The 23664-nt window shown below is 37.0% G+C and overlaps 1 protein-coding gene across 1 annotated transcript in view; it reads left to right on the top strand.

The window, feature by feature from the left end:
* LOC138443218 (EGF-like and EMI domain-containing protein 1) overlaps positions 1–23664 on the top strand; it is a 605343-nt gene that overhangs the window by 510033 nt on the left and 71646 nt on the right. The window contains 2 exon segments of the mRNA XM_069595258.1: positions 157–291; positions 3884–3946. Of these exon segments, the coding sequence (XP_069451359.1) occupies positions 157–291; positions 3884–3946 (198 nt within the window).

Here is a 23664-nt window from a genome sequence, read left to right as displayed (position 1 = left end):
TGAAAGACATTTGTTTCCCTATTTTTTTGGCAGCCAGGATGATCCCCTTGTTTTTCCCATAATCAGGCCCCACAGAACTACATGCCTGTGCACTCACAATGTAAAAGAAACAAAGCGTGGTTTTCAGGTGACCGCTTTGCCTCAATCTGCTTGCAGACTGTCCCAAGGGGGCCTACGGAGCTGGCTGCTCTTCAGAATGTCAGTGTGTGGAGGAGAACACCCTGGAATGCAGTGCCAGAAATGGCAGTTGCACCTGCAAATCTGGTTACCAAGGCAACAGATGCCAGAGAGGTACAATCTGATGATAAATTTTCTTTCTTCTCTAATAACAATGCTCAGCTTTGGTTTAGCACCATCTGATCATTAATTAGTTACTTCACCCCACCCAGGTCCTTGGGAAATCAGTAAACTTTATCAATTCCCTATTTGCAGGTGAGGAATCTGAGACAGGGGGGCAATAAAGCCATTTAACCTTGTCTTCTTAGCCTGTGATGTTAGCTGTCCCCTTGCTGGCTTGAGCAAGGGAAGAAAGATCACACTGCAGAGAATCTTATCCTAAGAAGATGAGAGCTGGCCAATCACTTCTTAGAGCTGAATTAATCAAGTAAGGGCTGCTAGCTTTGAGAGTGAAAGAATAATTTTCTTTACATCTAAAGCTGGACTGTTCAAACAAATGCAATGGAAACCATAGAAACATTTTGAAAATTTTAAACGTGATTATTCGTGTGCTCCTCTCTGAAGCCTCTGTAAATAATTTCTTTATAAATCTATAAATACAAAAGTTTGTGTGCAGCATAATTCCAGTGATAAGTAACATGTATAGATACATACGTGTAGGTGCACATAAAATTTGGAAAAAGGTATTGCAAGATGTTAGTAACGGCTTTCTCTGAATTGTGGACTTACAGAATGCTTCTCCTAAGGCATCTGCATGGCTCTCTCATTTTCTCAAAATGGATTGTGTTACCTTTTTAGTGAATCTTGTCATTGCCATGCTACTCAAAATTGCAACCTGCAAGTCTCCTTGAACATCTGTATTTTTCCAAAGTGCTTACCATCATCTAACATACCATATTTTCTAATTAGTTTTATGTCTAATGTTTATGGACTGCACAGTTGCTGCTAGAAGCTGAGTCCCAACAAGGGAAGGGTAGTTATTTATTTATTTTTTACCAAAGTATCCGCAGACTACTAAAACAATCAGGACATATAGAGGTTGCTCAATAATGACTATATTTTCTTAAATAAATATATTCAGTAATTTTTGTTCTTTTTCTCTTATTATTATACATTATGAATTAAGCAGTTCTTACTCTTTTATTTAGGGGGAATTATCACAGTGTTTATTTCCTTTTCACACACAGCAGGTCTGAACATATAAGTACAGTTACCACAACTAATGGCAAGTGAACTTTTTGCCTGTGAAGTGATCCAAAGCAGTCTTGTTTAAAATCAGAAGGAGATAATAGATTTGGATGGAAACCATCATACTGTTGGGTCCACTTACAGAGGCTGGGCCTGGGGTGGAAGGCTGTCCTTGACGCTTGTATGTTACACGTTGCCCTTACATTATCATCTACACAGGGTCTGCAGGGTTTGTCCAAGCTGACTGAAAGGGAATTGGGGTCTTCCAGGTTGGCCTGTGGCTGTGGACCCTGTTGTGGAACTAGAGTATGTAAACAGCAATGTTCATCAAGATTTTGTAGAGATGAGGGCTTTTTATGTAGCTGGATTGTGGCTGTCTAGGTAATGAGGAAGAGAACTTGAGGGAACAGAAGGCTGACATTATACAAACGCATTGAACATGGTATGAGAGTGGGTCCCATTCCAATATCTAAACCTCCTTCTGCTTCAACTGATTTTAAGCCTAGAGTCAGCCCCTCATTCATTTCCCTACTAGAGAAGTTGTGCCCTAGAAGTCAACACATGAGAGACAATATCATATATACACACCTGTGTAAATTTAATTTATTCTGATAACATTTTCTCAAAGCAACTGCTGAATATACTATATTGGAAAATGCTTTTGAGATTCCCACTGTGAAGGAAAATGAGTTGAAAGTATATGTAAATCAGCAAAATAGAGAGGTCACCGTAGTCTCAGGAAAACATATTATTTTTTAATCAGATAACTTTGTCCAATTCTGATATTTTTGTCTAACCACAAAATGAAATTATGACTCAGACTGGAGCGAGTGAACAGGATCACCATGATTGGCAGCTAAAATCAAGGCAAGAAAAGCTCTCCAAGTGTTGTTCATGATGAAAATCAGGCCTGTTGTTCTTCTTTCTCTTTTTTCAAAGAGTGAAGTAGCCCAAGTGCTCCTAGAGCCAAGCATATCTTTAAAAATCTTGACTCCAGACCTGTGTCTAGATTGCAGATGAATACTTAATTAAAGACTGTAAATTGTTTCAATGGCACTAATGAACAGTGCTCTCCATAATCAGCACCAGGCCTCATTTAGCCCATCAGTGATGACTTTTAAGAGCAGTAGAGCTGGTTTCTACACTAATCTGTGAAATAGCAAAAAAGAGAGAGAGGGGAAAAGAAAAAAAGAAAAAACTAGCGTCCTTGCCTTGCATTGATTAGTTTGTAGCCTGGGGTATTTTGGACCCCAGGTGCAGACAGACTTGACTATGGAGGACTCTTGCCCAGCAAGTCTCTTGAGTCTCTCTAAAGAGGCCTGTTCAGCCTTTGTGTCACCATTAAAAGGACCGATTTTTCTTAGACTAGTTCCGTATTAATGAACTTGAAAATTTGGACACTGATGGAACCCTAAGAGCTGGTTAATTGACATGAAAAGTGCCGAGTACTAGTAGTATCATTACAGAAGTTGGGTATAGTGATTGAGAGCACCAATTTCACAAACCAGTTCTGGATTCCAATACTGACTGTGCTACTTATTAACTGTGACCCAGAATAAGTCACTTAACCTCTCCAAGTCTTCGTTTCTTATGGAAGTGGAGATAAAGTTGCTATGTCATAAAGGGATTTTTATGAAAATGTCAGCTAATTTATGTAAAATGCTTGGCACAGAAGAAGTGATCAATAGATAATAGCTAAGAATAGTATGAACATCCTAAAATAATTAATAATTCTGTTATTCAGAAGCTCTGCCCAAGACTCGAAGATACTTCACAGCCAAATTTGGTTTTATGCAACTTTCTATAATTATCACATGTTTAAGAAAGTCTTACTGTCTTCCCTGTGTTAAAAGCATGCTTTCTACCAGGTTTCAAATTCCAGTGGTCTCAGTGGAGACTGACACCTCTAACTAAGCCCTCAGTGGTCCCTGCACTATTAGCCATCCTTTTCTAGTTCAAGAACATTCAACAAAGCAGCACAGGTCTCTCTGTCTCTCCCTTATACATTGCACACTCTTATAAAATACAGAAATTACAAACCTCTGGAATGATTATTCTGGCTTAGAAAATAAGCAAAGACTGGGAAAAGAGGGTTCAGATGGCACAAATCCCAAGCAGTGCACCTTCCAAGCTTCCTTTATAAATTACATCTCATTTCAGATTTTGTTCTGTGTAACTGCCTCCAAAAATATACATCAAAATTGCTTCCATTGTTACTGTCTGAAAAACCACGTTTTCAGCAAAAAGCCAACCTCTGTATGTGTGTTTCCAAAGTGACAAGATATGGCCTCATGTTGGTTTCTTCATGGAATATTTTGGAAGTGTGATAAATCCTTAGGGGCCACTCTGAATGCTTCTTTCTTTGCAGCTCAGTCACACACACACACACACACACACACACACACACACACATTTTCCTACTCACTTGGGCAACAGCAGAAATCCGGGACCACGTTGAGATTTATTACAAGGTGGTAATAAATAGCTCCTTTCTTTCTTTCTCGTTTTATTTTACAAGCCTGCCCTGATGGCCTCTGGGGATCAGCATGCCAATTCTTCTGTGGACCCTGTGAGAATGGAGGTCAGTGCAACAAAGAAACTGGAAACTGTGACTGTCTTCCTGGTTACACAGGAAAAGCCTGTACCCTGTGTAAGTTATTAACCTAGACTAGATGACCAACAAAGTTATTAAAGTTGCTAGCTTTATAAATGCTTTTCCAAAACTGCTCTGTGAGCTACAGTGTAAGAGTATGTTTTAATTATCTGTTGTATAAAAAAACCTCAATATTTGGTAACAAATCCTACCAAAAACAACTTTTAATTTGATTCTTTGGATTGATAAGATGATTCTTCCTCTTGTCTCACCTGCAATCACTAGTGGCTGCTTCTAGCTAGTAAATCAGCTGGAAGCAGGGATATCCAGCCTTTCTTGTACATAGCATTTCCACAAGGTTACCTTTGTTGTTGTTGAGTTGCTAAATCTTGTCTGACTCTTTGCGAGCCCATGGGCTATAGCCTGCCAGGCCTTCTTCTCCCTCACTATCTCCTGGAGTTTGCCCAAATTCATGTTCATTGAGTCAGTGATGCCATTCAACTATCTCATCCTCTGTTGCCCCCTTCTCCTGCACTCAATCTTTCCCAGCATTAGGGTATTTTCCAATGAGTCACCTCTTTGCATCAGGTGGCCGAAGTATTGGAGCCTCAGCTTCAGCATCGGTCCTTCCATTGAGGATTCAGGGTTGATTCCCTTTAAGATTGACTGATTTGATCTCCTTGCTGTCCAAGTGACTCTCAAGAGTCTTCTCTAACAGCACAGTTCAAAGGCATCTATTCTTTAGCCCTCAGTCTTTTCTGTGGTCCAACTTTCATATCCGTACATGACTGCTAGAGGTTAGCTTGGGCTTCCTCAAAGCATCACAGCCTTAAGACAGCAATCTAAGGAAGAGCATCCAAGGGTGGAAAAGCAGAAAAGACAATGTCTCCAAAAGCCTACCTTTGGAAGCCACACATTGTTACTTCTGCCACTTTCTGTTGTTTAAAGTAAGTCATAAGGACAGCCAGATTCAAGAGGAGGAGAAAGAGATTCTACTTCCTGATGAGAGGGGTAGCAAAATCTCATTGCAAAAGATCTGCAAGCTAGGAGATATTTGGAACCCATCTATCATAGCATACTATTTAAAGTTATACTGAAAGGCACTTTAAAAATCTGCTAGACTGTATTTCTCATTCTTGTCAGAGTGGGAAAAGATTAGAGACTGATAAAAAGTGATTAGTCCAACTGAATCTGCTTCAAAGAGTGTGTAGAACTACTACTTTGCTATCCCCTTTTCTGCTTGTAATTCTTGCATAACCTCTGTTAACCCTGCCTGTATTGCCTTCTCTGCTCCGTCCACCATGAAACAGTTACTTGAAAACTTGAGAAAAGCTGTGGGCTCTATGGTAACAATAGTATTTTTACGTTACTATTTCAAATGTTTCTGATCTAGGTTAGCAGAAATCTAATGTTTGGATTGTCTATGATATTATGAGATGTAAACATTGATCTGAATTAACTGCTAGTGCTTAGAATTTTCTATAAACCAGCAAGCAAATAAAAGCAGAAACTTAAATGTAAATATAAGGTGTAACATTAGGTTAGTATTTAGCACTTAGCTAATTATCTGATCATTTGGGGAAATGCCTGACTGCCCCAAGGATAACCCTCAAGCAAGAGTGATAGAACAGGGTTGTTGCCTGATGATTTTTCTGGATATAACTAGATCATTTGTACTTTAGGACTGTCATTCTAGCACTGTTGACAGCCTTTCAAAAGGTATAAATTTTGCTAGTGCAGCAGTTGGCTATCCTTAGCCTACTTGTTTCCTTTAAAAAAAGCTTAAAGGTAATAATTTACATATTCAAAAGGTAGTAACTTGCTATTTCCAAAGTGGTGACATTTTCTCTTGTCTAACTCAATTTTAATGAAATAATTATTAAGCAGATAGTGATATATCTGTTTCAATTGTCAGGTGATATAAATAGACTATTTAGAAACAAGGAGAGAGAAAACTATTCATTCTTTAAAATATTAATTTTAATATGTTGTAACTATCTTCCATTCGAAGATTTCAAAACCAAGGAGAATATATTATGAAAGTCCCAAGAGAATTTTAGGTGACAATTCTAACTTTATTGGCAATCTGATACATAAGATAATAAATTGATTTGGATAGGCAAAAATATTCCCCAACTTCTAGACCAGTACAATTTTAATGTTATATGCTATTATCTGATTTTTTTACACACAGATAGAAACACAAATTATATAATAATCCTAATAGGATATTTAGGAAAATGAATGAAACCAAGGCATAGGACTCATTAAAAATGCTTCATGTACTCCACAAGAACTGTGTGTGGCATTTTAAAAAGGGGGTTATGTTTGAAGAAACGCTTATATATTTTTATAAATACTCTGAAAATGGTGCTTACTGAATTTTAAAACTTAGTTATTCTGCATAATGAACTGTAAAAATACTTGTAGGCTAAACAAGGTAATATGTTTTAGAGGTAGTAGAGACCAAAAAGCACTTCTAAAGATATTGGCTTTATATAAATTCCAATTATTAGAAGTTATAAATACAAATACTTGGGCAAAATAATTCCTTTTTAAAAGTGTTGCTTTCACTGTGTGAGAAAACTCTCCGGATTATGGTAGACTATACATTTTCTTTCTTCTTGATAGTCAGTGTCAGGGTTGGTGACAGTTATGGTTGAATAGACACACACCCTTGATGAGAACGTACCATCTCTATGAAGGTTTCGTCTCATATATCAGGCCTGTTGCCAAATAATCTCAGAAGTGATCCCAGCTTTTTCTTTACCCCAGTATTATTTCTACTAGCCAAAGTACAAAATAAAAGTAACCTAAATAGCCACCCAGAACAAGAATGAGCAAACAAATCCTATAACACATCAATGGACTATTCTGAGGCCATTAAGATTCATGTTTTGGATGAATGTGTAACATCAGGAGAATTGACATTAAATGTACATTAACAATTGTATATAGAGAATGCTCCAAATTTGTAAAAACCTGTACACATATATGTGTGTGGGAAATTGTAGTAGAAAGGAAAGCAGTTGTTAACAATGGCCATCTCTAAAGACTATTAGTGAATATTTTTCTCCTTTTTACATTTCTGCCTTTCCCATATGTACTTCTTAACTATTTTTCCAATTTAAAGGGAGAAAATTTATCATCTTCAGACCAATCACACACTAAACACGTAAGATAGTTGTCTATTCTTAAAGTATCATCTGGTGGTTTTAACTGTTCCCATATAGTGAAGATGCGTGTTCTTCAGTCCAATTGATCTTGTTGCTCTTTAAGATTGTTTTCTCCTTTTTCAGATGAGGTGGATATTGAGCATAACTTGACAATACCACTAAAATGCTTTAAGAAAGTAGTAAATGTTTCCTCTGGACACTTCACTTCCCTTTTTTCAGAAATCCTATATTCCTTTCCCTTAGTCGTTGTTATTACTTCTCTAAATTCTGCCATGATTTTTTATGAGTGTTTACAAAATAGACCCCTTCACTATGAAGAAGAGAAAGTTAGAAGAGAATAAGGGAGAAGATACTAAATGGGAGATGTGTATGTATGTGTGTGTATGTGCTTGGTCTTGTTCGTGTCCAACTCTGCAACTCCATAGACTGTAGCCCACCAGACTCCTCTGTCCATGGAATTTTTTAGGCAAGAATACTTTTGCGGGTTGCCATTTCCTACTCCAAGGGATCTTCCCAAACCAGGGATCAACCTGCATCTCTGTCATCTCCTGCATTGGCATCACTGTGCCACCTGGAAAGCCCCAGGTAGGGAGATAGCAATTCCAAATACAACTTTTAAACATATGATCAAACAAGTTTTAAACATTATATGATCAACTATCATGAAATGATGATTCATCATGAGGTGATGATGGTCAAAATCATTAAACGTCACAAAACCCCTAATAAACACAGGTGTGAACCTTCTGTAAACAAATCGATAAATGTTCAACTACTGATTCTCTGAAATATAAAAACCCTGTTTTGGTTCATTTGACAATTTCCTGTGCAATTTCAAGCAACCGATGTGATATCAACTGTCTCAGAAAATTCCCCAAAATTTAACAGATTGCAAATTAACCATTGGCTTTCCAAGCTGGTATTAATAGCTCCAGTATACCAGTGCCTGGCAAATAATTATAGTCTGAAAACTTAAAAATCTGAAAGTAAAAGTGAAAGTCACTCAGTGGTGTCTGACTCTTTGTGACTCCATGAACTATACAGTTCATGTGATTCTCCAGGCCAGAATACTGGAGTGGGTAGGTAGCCTTTCCCTTCTCCAGGGGATCTTCCTAAACCAGGGATTGAACCCAGGTTTCCTGCATTGCAGGCAGTTCTTTACCACCTGAGCCACAAGCAAAGCCTAAGAACACTGGAGTAGGTAGCCTATCCCTTCTCCAGTGGATCTCCCCGACCCAGGAATCGAACCGGGGTCTCCTGCATTGCAGGCGGATTCTTTACCAAGTGTACTATCAGGGAAATCCTAGAAATCTGAATGATTTCTTAATCTTTACTTTCTCTTTTGATATTAAGAATTTGTAACTTTTCAGGTGTTGATTTTTCCTGTTTCTAAGCAGGTGACTAAGTTGACATTTGGGTTGAATTAAATTAACCAACAAATAGCTTCAACCAACCAAAAATTTGCTATCAAGCTACTCTTTTATTTTTTTGGAACAAAATTAATTATTTAGCTTAATTGATTTTAGATTCAAAAATAGACTAAAAACCATTGCATTGCTTTCTGTGTAGATTCATACCCCTTATCCTTTTTCTCTCAGTTCATGTAACTGGAATATTAACTCAGATCATGAGGAAACAAGTGGTGCCTCCAACAACCACTAAGCTGTTTTCCATCTTCCTATAACATACCTACCCTAAACTAGGGCTAGCATCTCCTAAAAAAAGACAATTATCTAAGGTAGGAAAAAGAACACTTGTAAAGTAAAATAAGATAAAACAAACAAAAAACTATTAGAACAATTTTGAGTGTTAAGCATCACCAGGCACAAAGAGGTGAGATGCGATAATATACTTCCAACCTCTCTGAAGCAATCCTCACTTTGATTTTTAAAGTTGCTATAAAATAAATTGTATTTAAATAATACATTTCCCATCCTTCCCAGCAGTGAGATGCATATCCTTTACCAATCTGCTTCTCGGCAGGCGGTCCAGCCTGATGAAGTATCAGCAAAATGTCAGCTCCCACAGAGAGGTGCGACGAGAGGCGACACAAAGCAGTGACAGGCCTTTCAAAAAGCTATTGTGCAAATTCAGTTTTAAAATAGGGATGTGGCTGAGGGCTGCTGGGTATGTCGTTACCAATGCGTTCACCTCCCCATCGTCTATGAGAACGGAAGAGAGTCACAGTGCAGTGATAGAAGAGCTTTACGTTGAAGAGTGGTGGGTCCCGGGGCTGCTCTTTCTCCTGCTTTTATCAACTTCCATAATGTCTCAGTTAGATCTTTTTAAAAACATTCAAACTCTTGTAAATTTGTAACCTTCAACAAATTACTAATGCCTTACAAAATTCAATAAGGAGTTTTAAGCCCATCATAATTTGCCTAGTCTCACCTGTATCCCACATACCTTTGGCATTCTCCCAAGCACATGTGCTTTTAAAATATGGTGCTCTTATTCATTGTTTTTTCCCCAAATAATGTTTTTCTTCCTTCATTTTGTTGCCTGTTGAAATACTTCAGCGATTTTTATTTTAAAGTATGTGTAAACAAACAAACAAAACCACTAAATCCTTTCATTGCCCTATGTAGCATTGCCCATCATAGTATAATTGTCTGTTTATACAAGATTAAAATGATCATTCATTTTTTGTATTCCCCAGGTCTTGGTTTACAAGGGATGCTCATTAAAAATTTTCTGAATTCAATTAAAGAACATTCTTAAAACTCAGTAGAGCAGTTTGGAATGAAAGTTTCATAGAAATAATCCATCAAGTCAAAAATAGACATGAGAAACAGAATTTATGGAACTGAAAAAAAAATATTCACGAGCCTAAATAAACCAGATTGAATTGCTAGAACTTTTAAGATAACAGCAGTGGTGTAAGGAGAAGGAAAGCTTTTGCCCAGCACCATAGCTTAGTTGGTACTCCATTTCTGAAAGAACTTTTCAGAAGATTTTTTTCAAAGGTTTTAATGACTGACACCACCAAACACCAATGAAGTTTTCTGTGGTTCTTTGCTTCTTCTCAAGACTTTAGATTTATGCTTTTCTGTACTCACCTCCAATGAATGCAATCATTTCTTCTGAATATAACAGAGCCACATTAGCATAGCGAATAAATGTCTGTGGCTTTTAGTTTTGATAAACAAAAGGGATTTAACTAGATAATATACAATATGTAATATCTATGTAATAATATTTATCTAATATGTAGTAACACTGTACAGTAGCTATAGGTATGTGCTGTACAATGATAATAAATTGCTCAAAGCTCATGCTAGTCGAGTGCCATTTGTGTGTTCACGGTATACGTCTTTTTCTTCAATGTATGTGTGTGTGTGTGTATGTGTGTGTGTATGTGTGTGTGTGTGTGTATGCTCAGACATGTCTGATTCTTTGTGACCCATAGACTGTAGCCTGCCAGTCTCCTCTGGCTATGAAATTTTCCAGGCAAGAATACTGCAGCCAGTTGCCATTTCCTACTCCAGGGAATCTTTCCAACGCAGGGATCAAACCTGCATCTCCTGTGTCTTCTACATTAGCAGGGAGATTCTTTACCACTGATCTACCTGGGAAGCAATATCCCCATCTTATGAATGAGGAAGCTAACTCTAGGAAGAATTAAGTAACTTGTCAGGAGTTATGCAATTAGTAACTGAGCACTAGATAAACAATAAAGTTCATGCAAATGCTAGATATAAGGTGAGACTATAGTTATCGATATTAAATAGTGTAGCTGCCTGCTTGTAAACATTTAAAGAAAATAGAGAAAAATTATGAAAAACCTAAGAAGTCAGGAAGTTTCATTAAGGTTGTCCTTCCTTTTTTTTTTTTTTTTTTTTTTTGGCCTCAATTTGCAGGTTGACAGATATAGCTAAGAACATTGTTGAAATGTCAAGTGCCATAGGAGCCTATGCTCAATTTAACAACAGAGGGAGGATGTTTTTTGTTTGTCTGTATGCAGCATGTCCAGCTTATTTCCACAACCTAAGCTGCCTGCTGTACCACATCAGTAATGATAGTTCTCAGCAGGACCTTGATACCAGCCAGTGTATCTGCCTGTCCAACTGGACTGAACCCCCTGACAGAAGCTGTAAATCAGAAGCAGATGATAAGTCCTGTTCATCACCTAACATAAATAATGACCCAAAGAATTTTCTTTGCATTTTGCACTTGCTGAGTGTTCTCACTGTTTTTTTCTGTTTTTATAGATCTGCCCAATCTAAACAGTGTTTAAAATTCTCTTTGTGTGCTGGTAAATATAGCTGGCTAGTTGCCTACCATAATCCATGATTACACTTGCTGCTTGCTTCCAGAGCCCTAAATTGAATATCCGGCAGAGCACAAAATAAATTCTTATTTCTACATAGTGAGTCATCAAAAAGCTCTACTTTCCAGTACACACAACTTTCATATATGTAGATACACAGACCCTTTGTGTGTTATTAGTTTTGTTTGTGGTCCGCTATGTTTTAGAATTTTTTGTCTACTATGACTGAATATTTAGTTACATGTTGAACATGTATTCATTCTAGTACTATAATTTTTTAGTGTTTAAATATAAGGACTAGTATGACATGAAGAACAATTTATGTTCTAATTTGGTTTGAAGTGTGTAAGTGTCCAAATGCCATTATTTCCTTCATAAGCAAAAATTTTGTAAGTCTTGACCTTATATCTTCTCCACTTAGAATAGATATGTAGTTATCTTGCCTTAGTTTTCTCACCCATAAAGTGAGACTAATAAAAGACTCAACTCACTAACTTCTTAAGGATTAAATAGGTTAATACATATCATACCTTTGGAAGGCCATTTAGCACAGAGCTAAAATAATCATGATGGTGTGATCACTCACCTAGAGCCAGACATCCTGGAATGTGAATTCAAGTGGGCCTTAGGAAGCATCATTACGAACAAAGCAGGTGGAGGTGATAGAATCCAGTTGAGCTATTTCAAATCCTGAAAGATGATGCTCTGAAAGTGCTGCACTCAATATGCCAGCAAATTTGGAAAACTCAGCAGTGGCCACAGGACTGGAAAAGGTCACTTTTCATTTCAATCCCAAAGAAAGGCAATGCCAAAGAATGCTCAAACTACCACACAATTGCACTCAACTCACACACTAGTAAAGTAATGCTCAAAATTCTCCAAGCCAGGCTTCAGCAATACGTGAACCATGAACTTCCAGATGTTCAAGCTGGTTTTAGAAAAGGCAGAGGAACCAGAAATCAAATTGCCGACATTGGCTGGATCATGGAAAAAGCAAGAGAGTTCAAGAAAAACATCTATTTCTGCTTTATTGACTATGTCAAAGCCTTTGACTGTGTGGATCCCAAGAAACTGTGGAAAATTCTGAAAGAGATGGGAATACCAGACCACCTGACCTGCTTCTTGAGAAAGCTGTATGCAGGTCAGGAAGCAATAGTTAGAACTGGACATGGAACAACAGACTGGTTCCAAATAGGAAAAGGAGTGCGTCAAGGCTGTATATTGTCACCCTACTTATTTAACTTACATGCAGATTACATCATGAGAAACACCGGGCTGGAGGAAGCACAAGCTGGAATCAAGCTTGCTGGGAGAAATATCAATAACCTCAGATATGCAGATGATACCACCTTTATGGCAGAACGTGAAGCAGAACTAAAGAGCCTCTTGATGAAAGTGAAAGAAGAGAGTGAAAAAGTTGGCTTAAAGCTCAACATTCAGAAAACTAAGATCATGGCATCTGGTCCCATCACTTCATGGCAAATAGATGGGGAAACACTGGAAACAGTGGCTGATGTTATTTTTCTGGGCTCCAAAATCACAGCAGGTGGTGATTGCAGCCATGAAATTAAAAGACGCTTACTCCTTGGAAGGAAAGTTATGACCAACCTAGATAGCATATTAAAAAGCAGAGACATTACTTTGCCAACAAATGTCTATCTAGTCAAGGCTATGCTTTTTCCAGTGGTCATGTATGGATGTGAGAGTTGGACTATAGAGAAAGCTGAGTGCTGAAGAATTGATGCTGTTGAACTGTGGTGTTGAGATGAGTAGGATGAGAGTCCCTTGGACTGTAAGGAGACCCAACCAGTCCATCCTAAAGGAGATCAGTTCTGGGTGTTCATTGGAAGGACTGATGTTAAAGCTGAAACTCCAATAGCTTGGCCACATGATGCGAAGAGCTGACTCATTGGAAAAGATCCTGATGCTAGGAAAGATTGAGGGCAGGAGGAGAAGGGGACAACAGAGGACAAGATGGTTGGATGGCATCACCGACTCAATGGACATGGATTTGGGTGGGCTCCATGAGTTGATGATGGACAGGGTGGCCTGGCAAGCTGCAGTTCATGGGTTCACAAAGAGTCAGACATGACTGAGCAACTTAACTGAACTGAACTGAACTGAACAGGATTAGGTAGTGAGGGTGTTAAGACTGGAACTCACGTAGCAAGTTTTAGTGAATAGATATGGAAAATGAAAATTTTAAGTTTGAAAATTATTTGGTGTATATAGTTTGAAATATACTGAATGAGAAATATGTGAACAATTACTTGTTTGAAAGTCAGATCCTAAAAACTCAAAGCAGAAATCAGAACTAGTAGGTAGAGGTACGAACCATCAGCATAGATGATTTGGGTGAGATAACTAAGGAGAAGACACTAAAGGGGAAAGCCAAGAAGACTATGAGAGAAATTTGCTAAATTCCCTACATTCAGGGGGATCTAGAGAAAGGGAAACCGACAAGTGAGATAAAGATTTACTTAGAGCAGATGTTACAAACTGGCAGCCTTAGAGCTGAATTTTACTTGCAGATGTATTTTGAATGGCAGGCAAATTCCATTTTAAAATATATGATTCAATATTTAAAAAAATCAGATGTAGGAACTCTGGACACATCTTCCTGTATGGGAACAAACAGTTACATTTGATCAGTTCACACCTCTTTATTGGAGGGCAAGCCCTCTCTTACTGGTCCTGGGCCCACAGCTCTGTGGGAATTAACCCACAGGGATTCTACCCACTTTCTTCTGGGGGCAGGACCTGTGTTTGTGACTCCTGCTTTAAAAAGATGGAAAAAGGTAGAAAAGAAATAGAGTGACCTAGATATAATTCTAGAGAAAGATGACTTTCAAGAGGAAAAGGACAATCACTGACTTACATACGTTCAAAAAAGAAAAGGAAAAAAAATAGAAGGCCACTTCAGGATTTGTGATTTAGGACTTGGTAATTTTTGAAAAGAAAATACATGAAATATCAATTTAATTTAGGATTAAAATTGAATGGTAAATGAGTAAATTAAAATAGCATCCCAAGAAGCTTGACAATGAAGGAAACAAAATGTTTAGCCCATTTTGTTCTCTACCAACAAAATGTTTAAAATTGTCTTGCCTTTTCAAGGATACATTATCCCTTCTGACCATCAACATACATCATTTTCTGTTGATGGATCTTATTCATTCTTGGTCCCTTTTACTCCTGAAGGTCAGGTCCAGTGTAGTCATGATGGAAAAGATTCAGAATCCCTGAGAATTATTAATGTTGAAATGAATCAAATACCTGGATATTTGCTCTCATGTGAAGCATGCAGAGTATATTTAAATGATTCTGCTGATATGTATTTAGAAAAATAGGTAACTTATAAAACTCATTGAATTTTTCTATTGTCAGATTTTAACTTCTCCTTCTTCCTTTCTTACACACACACACACACACACACACACGCACACACACACACTATTTATATCATATATACTGAGACACAGTTTTTTCACATTTTAACATCTCTAAAATTAGGTAGTATCTTATAAACTGATAGTACAACAATATATAATTATATTGTAACTTTCTAACATAGTCTATTGTCTAAGTACACACTGAAGGCAAGTGTCTTTTACTATATTATGAATAATTTCCATCTTCTGGGCCCAAAAGGAGATAGAACATAGAGGGAAAAATCAAATGAAATCTGTGTATTAATTTTAAAGCAGCTTGAAGTGACTCAATTGTAAGTGCCTGATGGATCATAATAGCTCTTTCCAAGTTGGATAAAAAGCTGCCTATTGGCTTCAGAAACAATAATGATGCACAGGCTGAGAGATATCTAAATTTTTTTTTCTGTATTAAAAATGATAGGCCCAAGAAACTAGGGAAAAGAAATTGTCCTATTTTAAGATACTGTCGATCTCACTGTGTTCTTGTGCCATCATTAATCAATGGTCTGAATGTAGAGAAGAAAGGGAAGGAAGCTTGCAGACAACAAAATGTGTCTCACTTCAGCACAGCAGCAAGGAGCTCAGACTTCCTGGACAAGCCTACCTTTGTGAGAGGCTCCACATAACTAGTGTTTTTCAAGCTCAGTCTGAAACTTTGTAAACTTGAGGAGGAAGTTCTGTAGTATCACTGAAATTGCCTATGTATTCCCACAAGGATAAAGTGTGTTGGCTATTACTAGCAAATTATGTTTCCTTATATTATAGAATCGTGAAATATCTCCATTGTATATTTCAAGTCTGTGTTGCTAAATTTACATTTAAACTTAAGAGAATGCAAAGTGATAGTGCTAGCCATACCCATATATAGTATACATAGAAGTGTGCATTTTGCAGAGAATGTCTATAATTTAAACTATGTGGTCCAGCAGTCTGATGTATTTGAATAATCATATCATCATAAAAGTTGTTTAGCACTTTATGCTTTACAAAGGATTTTCATCTCTATTATCTTGTTCAAAATTGGAAAATTATCTAAGGAGAAACACTGGTATCTACCTTAATACTACAGTTCTGTTGAAATGGTGAAGATGCCAATTCTAGTTATATTTCGCCTCAAATTATTATTGCTATCAATCTTGAAATATGTGTTCTTTATGGTATCTAATATGAAGTCTTAAGATTCAACTGTCTTGAATCTTATGTTTTCTTTTCTCTATTATTTTAGCTTTTTGAAAATGAACAATAAGACTATTTTGGTTGAAAATATATGAAAAGACTAGAGGACAAATAGTTTTAAAAGTTCAAATGTTTGCAAAGGCCAGCCTGTGTAAAGTAGCACATTCCACATACTTAGTATTCAAATACATTATCCACCTGACAAGATAGTAAAATATCCTACTCATCTGTTCAGGACTAATTTTTTAAATTTTAATAATTTTATTAGTCTCTAGCACGGCCTTTTAAAACTTTGCAAAGAATATTAATAACTCATTAAAGATTAATTATGTGTCAGTTTTGAGGTCGAAGAGTTGGAGTGGTTTTTAGTTATCTGAATTAAAACGCATCTGCTCTGAAAAGGACACATAGTATAAGACTTTCTGCCTTCTTCACCAATCTAAAGTTCTTATTTGTTAAAACATGTACACAAAGACGTTAAACAAAGGTCTTTGACAACAATTAAATGAGAAAATGATGGCCATATGCATACTAGTCTAGAAGTTTGGTACAGAAAGATGTCTTCAAAGAGCGATTACCTTTGGAAACTTGTGTGACTTACAATGCTAACTGGAGGACCAGTCACAGTTAGACTAGTTATGAAGAAGGCTTCCTCACAATCTAAAATCTGCTTCTTGTTTTCATGGAGTGGAACCATAGAATTTAATGGAGCAAGAGTCTGAGAATAAGATGATCAATGAAAAACAGATGTCTAAATGGAGAGTAGAGGAATTCTGAGACATGAATAGAAAGGGGAGATGCAGAAGAGAAGAAAGTTCTTAGAGGAATCTGTATTGTTACAACTTTGATGTCTTCATAGAGCCAGAAGAAAATGAAAAAAAGTGAAAGACACCAAAAAAAAAAGCATTAAAATTGTTCTAATCAAAAATATTTATTTAAATCATTCATGTATTTAGAATATGACTCCTGATGAATCAGGTTTTTTTTTCATTTCCCCTATTTTTCAAATTGGAATAACAATAATACCTTTGATGTGGGATGCTGAGTGGCCCAAGGTTATTATAAAAAATCAGCTACATGGCCTTCACATTTAGATCTTCAATAATGAGTAACTCTTATTGTGATAGTTAATTTTTGAAGTATCCAGATATTGCTTTCCAAGAACTTTAAATTTTTTTAAACAAGATAATCTGATGAACTGTGCTATGTTATTTAGCATGATTGGATGAATTTCTATAGTCATTTTCACTGCCAATTTGGGGGAAATGATAGTTTCTCTGACTTTCAAAGAGTGCATTTCTTTCATTGTATATGCCTATAAGTCCATTCCCAAAGCGTCCTGGTTTCCTTTCTTCATTAAAAAAAAAAAAAAAAACTTTGGGAGAATTATATTCCTTCTTGGACTTCTATAACTTAAATGAAAGACTCTGCCAGTCAGCACCACCAGTTTTCCCTTGTTCTTGGCATACAGACCATGAACTCGTTTCCAAGGCAAAGCATTCAATAATCTGTATGCAAAGTAGTATTTTTACATAGCTCTGAATGTCATATCCAAATGTAAAGCTGCCTGTTGCCTCAAGTGTGAAATTCACTCTCATTTAAATTTTGTGTTTCTTTGCAGCTAGTGATGCTGGTATTTGCAGACTTGGCCATGAAACACATGTGATGGTGGTTAAAAGTAGTAATAACTGTGACCTCTCCCTTCCTGCTTCTGTCTTCATGAAGAGGGTTTTATGTGGCAGCTATCCTTGGGCCAAAGCAGGAAATCTGCAAGAGTCAAGGGAATAGAAATGTTTATTTATTTATTTTTTGCCTTGATGATATTTTACAACCTCTTCCAAGTTGTAGATTTTTCAATATGTTGTGATCACCAGTGTTTTTAGAGAGCCCATGTTTAAAATTTTATGGTTTCTTTTATCATTTGAATTCAAATCTGTAATAGATTAGATACTGGGTTAGTTTCAGATGTCTTTGCCTGGGAACAATCTGCTCAGTAATTAGAATTTGTTTTTTAGGAAGAAAGAATATTAGGATGTTTGTCTCTGTTTGCTTACAGAGGAGCACCCTGGGACCAACGTCCCACTTGGTACCTGTTCATGATGATTTAAAGATACTTGTCATTTTCTGAATGCATTTCATCCTGAGCTTTTGAGGTTGATTTCAGTTCAAAGTGCCAATTGAGGATGAAAAGGTTACTAGAGAGTTTGCCTATTCATGATGCAACTCCCTTTTCATCTGGGTCCCCAGTTACCCCATGCCAGGATCACTTTTAATCTTCCCACTGCTTTTCTCTACTGGCTGCAGCTCCTTTGAACTACCATTTCTAATGCAAAGGGTCAATGACAAGAGAATAGTGTCTCTGTGGTTAGAGCCAGACCTCCCATTTAGGTAAAGCACTTTACCAGAAATCAGAATTTATAAAGCCATTAATTGTAGTAATTGTATGAGTTACTTTGAACTGTACCTCACATGAGATAGCAAAAATGATAATAGTGGCTATAATCTAGGATCAAAAAAGGGATGCAAAAAATAGCTTTTCTTTAGAGAGGGAATTTCTTCATGATAATGCTGGGCAAGATTATGTACTTACTGCTGTTTCACACATTGCCTTATAATTTAATGACAGAAAACAATAACTATTCATTATTTATTTAGAGTCCACAGATAGACTGGGCAGTCATGCTCTCAGACAATGCCAGACTCAGCTGGACTCTCTTATGTGTCAGTGGGTAGCTGGCAGGGCAGCCATTTCTGGCTGGTGCAAGCTGGCCTCTTAGGTCTAATCTCACAACTGGCACACCATCACTTCTGCTATAGTCCACTGGCCAAAGCAAATAACAAGGCCAGCCAAGGTCCAAGGGATGGGGAAGAAAACTTCACCTCTCGAAGGGAGAAACTGCAAGTCACATTGCCAAGGGCAGGGGTTCAGGGATGGGAGGAGAATTGGGGATGATTTTTATGATCGGCCAGCCACCATTCCTTTCTCAGATTATGAGGGGCAGTGTTGAGAACCCCTCGTATACTGCATCTCACCCACTCTTTTATGCATGATACTCTCCATCAGTCAAAAGTGAGATGTGAGGTGTTGAATTCTCTCTAGCCTTCAGTGAAGTTAGTATGTGAGAAAAATAACTAGGTAGCTCCAGATTGCTGTTTTGCGCTGGTTAATACATTTCTGCTATATTTAGTTTAATATAGATATAACTTCTTTAATGGAATTTTGATTTTGTTCTGAAAGTGTTTCGTCTTCTTTCTTTCATATATATGTGTGTGTGTGTGTGTGTGTGTGTGTGTGTGTGTGTGTGTGTGTGTGTTTATATATATCGGAAAAGGCAATGGCACCCCACTCCAGTACTGTTGCCTGGAAAATCCTGTGGACGGAGGAGCCTGGAAGGCTGCAGTCCATAGGGTCTCTGAGGGTCGGACACGACTGAGCGACTTCACTTCTACTTTTCACTTTCATGCATTGGAGAAGGAAGTGGCAACCCACTCCAGTGTTCTTGCCTGGAGAATCCCAGGGATGGGGGAGCCTGGTGGGCTGCTGTCTATGGGATCGCACAGAGTTGGACACGACTAAAGTGACTTAGCAGCAGCAGTGTTTATATATATATGCGTGTGTGCATTAATGGCCTTATATAGATGTATATTTGCACATATATGTGTTTATATATATATCTGTAAGTATACACACACACACACACACACACACACGCACACATTTCCTATTCCACTTCTGCCAGCTTGCTAGCATCCTTGCTAGTCTTTGGCCCTTTGAGACACTACCTTGACTACTGACTACCCTAAAGTTCACTGCCCAGAAGGGGAGATGTTACCTGCTTCAACAGGACAAATAGTTACTCTGTAGAGAGGGAAGATGTTAATAATCTGGTTTATAAATCCCTTCATATGATAGTTCTAATAAAAAATCTATAGGGCTCAGCAATGGGGGCTTGAAATCTGGCCCATAATTTTGCACCTAGGGTAGCTGCATTTATAATCTTCTTTCAGCTGTAGTGTCCTCATCCCCATTAAGAATTTAATGAGCACCAACAGGCCTAGCTAATGTACAAAGCACAGAGGTAGCCGTATCCCCTTCCCAGTAAGTTGTTGCTTGATTACAGAGTTACTGGTGTGCATGAGGACCCGGGACCTCCCTGTTTTCAGTTACTTCATAAATCTAGCCACAGACCTCACTTTGGGGCTCATATTATTAAGAGGAGACTACAGAGGAAAAATAAACCCCGTTTGGTAAAGTAAATGGTATGCCTGCTTCTGTAGCTACCCATCGTTTATTACTGCTATATGTTATTTCCAGCAGTACTTATAACAGTGATCATAAGGGACCTTTAAAGACTTGCTGATGCCTCTTGGGCAGTTTCACAATAATACAGTTTATAAATAATTCTGCCTACATATCTTATATATTCAGGATACCTCTTGCCTTGCTTTGTTTGTTATGAGTGTATTTGCATAAAAACAGGTTATTTGGATATCTGTCCTCTGAGAGCTATTGTTTTTTCTTCCCTCCAAGTCAGAATCACATGTTCTCTCAGCTACAGTCACATCACAACCAAGTGCAGATTTGTGAACTGTAGTGAGGGACACAAACTAGGAAGAGAGAAACTTCTAAGAAACCCTGTGATCTTGTTGGAAATTGTTCTGTTTGCTTTATAAACATTTTTGTAGGCGTTTTTATCTGAGGATTCAGTTGTCATTTGGGCCGGAAGTGTGTGTATGAGAGGTGGTGTTCATATGAGAGTGACATTTTATTGTCCATCACATATATGTATTTTATACATGTCACCCCGTGCAAAAGAAGTTATATGTTAGAATCAGCAAAGTATATGTGATTCTTTTTAGTTCATATCATCTTTATTCTCCAAAGAAATTTAAAATACAAGCTTTTATGTTCAAGCTTTAATTTTGTCTACCCTCATTTTGATAGAAGTTAGAAAAAAGTATCGAATACTGTGTGTGTGATTAAAACCATGGTTTCTATTTGGAATTTAGAAATGTATGTACCAAGGTTTGCAAAAACACCTGTACAGTTTTATTTCGGATTTTACAAAGTGTTTCACTGGAACATCTGTTAAAAATACAAATTAGTGGCTCTTTCTCAGTCCTGCTGAATCAGACTCTCTGGGAATAGAAACAAAGTATCTCCCATTTCTAAGTCAATCTCTTAGATATTTCTTATGCATATTAAAGTTTGAGAAACACTGCTAACCTTATCCCAGAATTAAATTTAATTATTAGAAAACTATATACTGGGACCTTATTCATTCAATTCCATAGAGAGTTTTCTTCATGTTACAATGATTCACTATTTTGTGCTTGATTTTTGTAATCAAGAATCAGTATAAGAAATGACAACACATGAAGTGATTCTGTACTTTTAAGAAACTATCATCAGACAGTTGTTCAGTATGTTGTTCAAAGACACTCATCCAGAAATTCACATGATACATCATCTTTTATCCCAACTAACCTGTGCAATTTTAACATACAATAGAAAAGTGAATGAATCATAAGCTTTCAGGGTGGTACATTTTTCAAAATGAATACATCCATGTCACCAATATTCAGATTATGAAATATAATTTCAAAATTCATAGAAGCCCCCTTATGCTTCATAGAAGGGTAAGTATACTGACTTCTGTTACTATAGATTCATTTTGCCAGCTGGTTTTTGATCTTTATGCAAATTAAATAATGATGTATATACTCTTTTGAGTATCTGGTTTCTTTTATAAACATATTCGTGAGATTCATCTGTAATGCTGGATATAGTTGTAGTTTGTTCATTCTTATTGCTGTTCAGTGTTTCATTTGATAAGTGATCCATAATTTTCAGTTTTATTATTGATGATGGATATAGTTATCTATTTCTGCATATAGATTATTCCTAATTGGCAACAAACTTGCACCTTAAAAGTACAAACATTATCTTACATTGCTTCTGAGAATCAGGAGCCTGGGAGTGATGCCACTGTGGGATTTTGACTCAGAGTCTCTTAGGAGATTTTGTTTAAGCTGCCAGCCAAGTTCAGTCTTTGAAGAACTGACTAAGGCAAACTCCTCCCAAGTTCACTTATGTGTCCACTGGCAAAAGGCTTCAGTTCCTGATCATATAGATGTCTTCATAGCATTTCTTCTGATATGGTGGCTGGCTTTCCCAAGAGAGTGATAGCGGAGGAGGAGGGGACAGGAAAATCCAGGAGAGAAGCTGCAGTCTTTGGTAACTGAATCTCAGAAGTGACAAGCTATCACTTCTGCCATATTCTGTGGTTACACAGATGGTTTCAGTGTGAGTGTGGACTGCAAAAGAATGTGGACGCCAGGAGGCAGCAACATTGCATACCGTCTCAGAGGCTGGCTACTGCGGCAGTTATTGGAATCGTTTTCCATTTTTGGCTAAAAGGAATAGTACTGCTTTGAACATTCCTTTACATGTGGTTTATCAGTCTATACCTAGTAGAAATACCTAGTAGTGGAATTCCTACATCAGATAGATACCCAGAGAAACTTTCCAAAGTGCTTGTCAAACTATTCTTTTATAAGCAATACTCTACGTGCTCCACCCTTGATAACACTTGATATTGTGTGTATTTTTCATTTTAGCAATTCTAGGGGGATGTTTAATGGTGTCTCATTATGATTTTAATTTAACCCCCTCTGATAGTTAATGATATTTATTCTTTTTTCATATACATATTGTGATTTGAAGTTTTTCTTTTGTGAATCCATATTCTCTGTTATGGCTGGTTTTGTACAGTCCTTCATAATCATGCATATTACAAATATCTTTTCCCACATTGCATACAGTTTAACTCTGTTAATACTTATTTCCTTCAATGAGCAGAGATTCTTAATTTTAATATGGTTGAAATTTTCATCACTTTTTTCTTTTTTCTTTGTGTTTAACTTTTGGAGAGTTGTTTAATAATACTTTGCCTACTCAAGCTCTTACATATATTTGCTTATATTTTCCCTAAAAACTTTGCTGTCTTATCTTTCAAATTTAAATCTACAATCCATCTAGCAATATATAAAACATACTATTTTTTCCCCAAGAGGGTTTGTAACAAGCATTCAAAGGTAGTTTTACAATTGATAATCATCTCTCTGGTGCACCATTGGATTAGGGGAAAATAGGACACAATTATATATGTTAATAGATTCAGAAAAGCATGTGAAAAATTCATCGCTCATTATAATGAAACATATACACATATTCATACATATATTCACAGACATAGTCTTAGAAAATGAGGAAACGAACTTAAGTCTGAATTTTTTAAAAATCCATAAAAATAAATACAGCAAACATACTTAGTGGTAAAAGGCTAAAACCGTCCTCTTAAGATTAGAAATCCAAGACAGAGATGCTGCTGCCGCCACTTCTTGACAGCATTGCACTTGAGGTCTCGTCCATTGTAATAAGGCAAGAAAAAGACGGACTAGAAAGAGAGACTTAAAACTGCCACTATTCCTGCATGATGTGATCACATGCTTAGGACACCTCATGAACTGCATACTGTTGGAACTAATAAGTAACTTTACAAAGGTCACCTGGACATTATATCAATGAAGAGGCTAATTGTATTTCTGTATCCAAAAAACAAACAAATAAAAAATGAATATTTTAAAAGA

This window comes from Ovis canadensis, chromosome 1, assembly GCF_042477335.2.
Source record: "Ovis canadensis isolate MfBH-ARS-UI-01 breed Bighorn chromosome 1, ARS-UI_OviCan_v2, whole genome shotgun sequence".
Lineage (NCBI taxonomy): Eukaryota > Metazoa > Chordata > Mammalia > Artiodactyla > Bovidae > Ovis > Ovis canadensis.
This window is presented reverse-complemented; position numbering and strand designations above follow the sequence as displayed.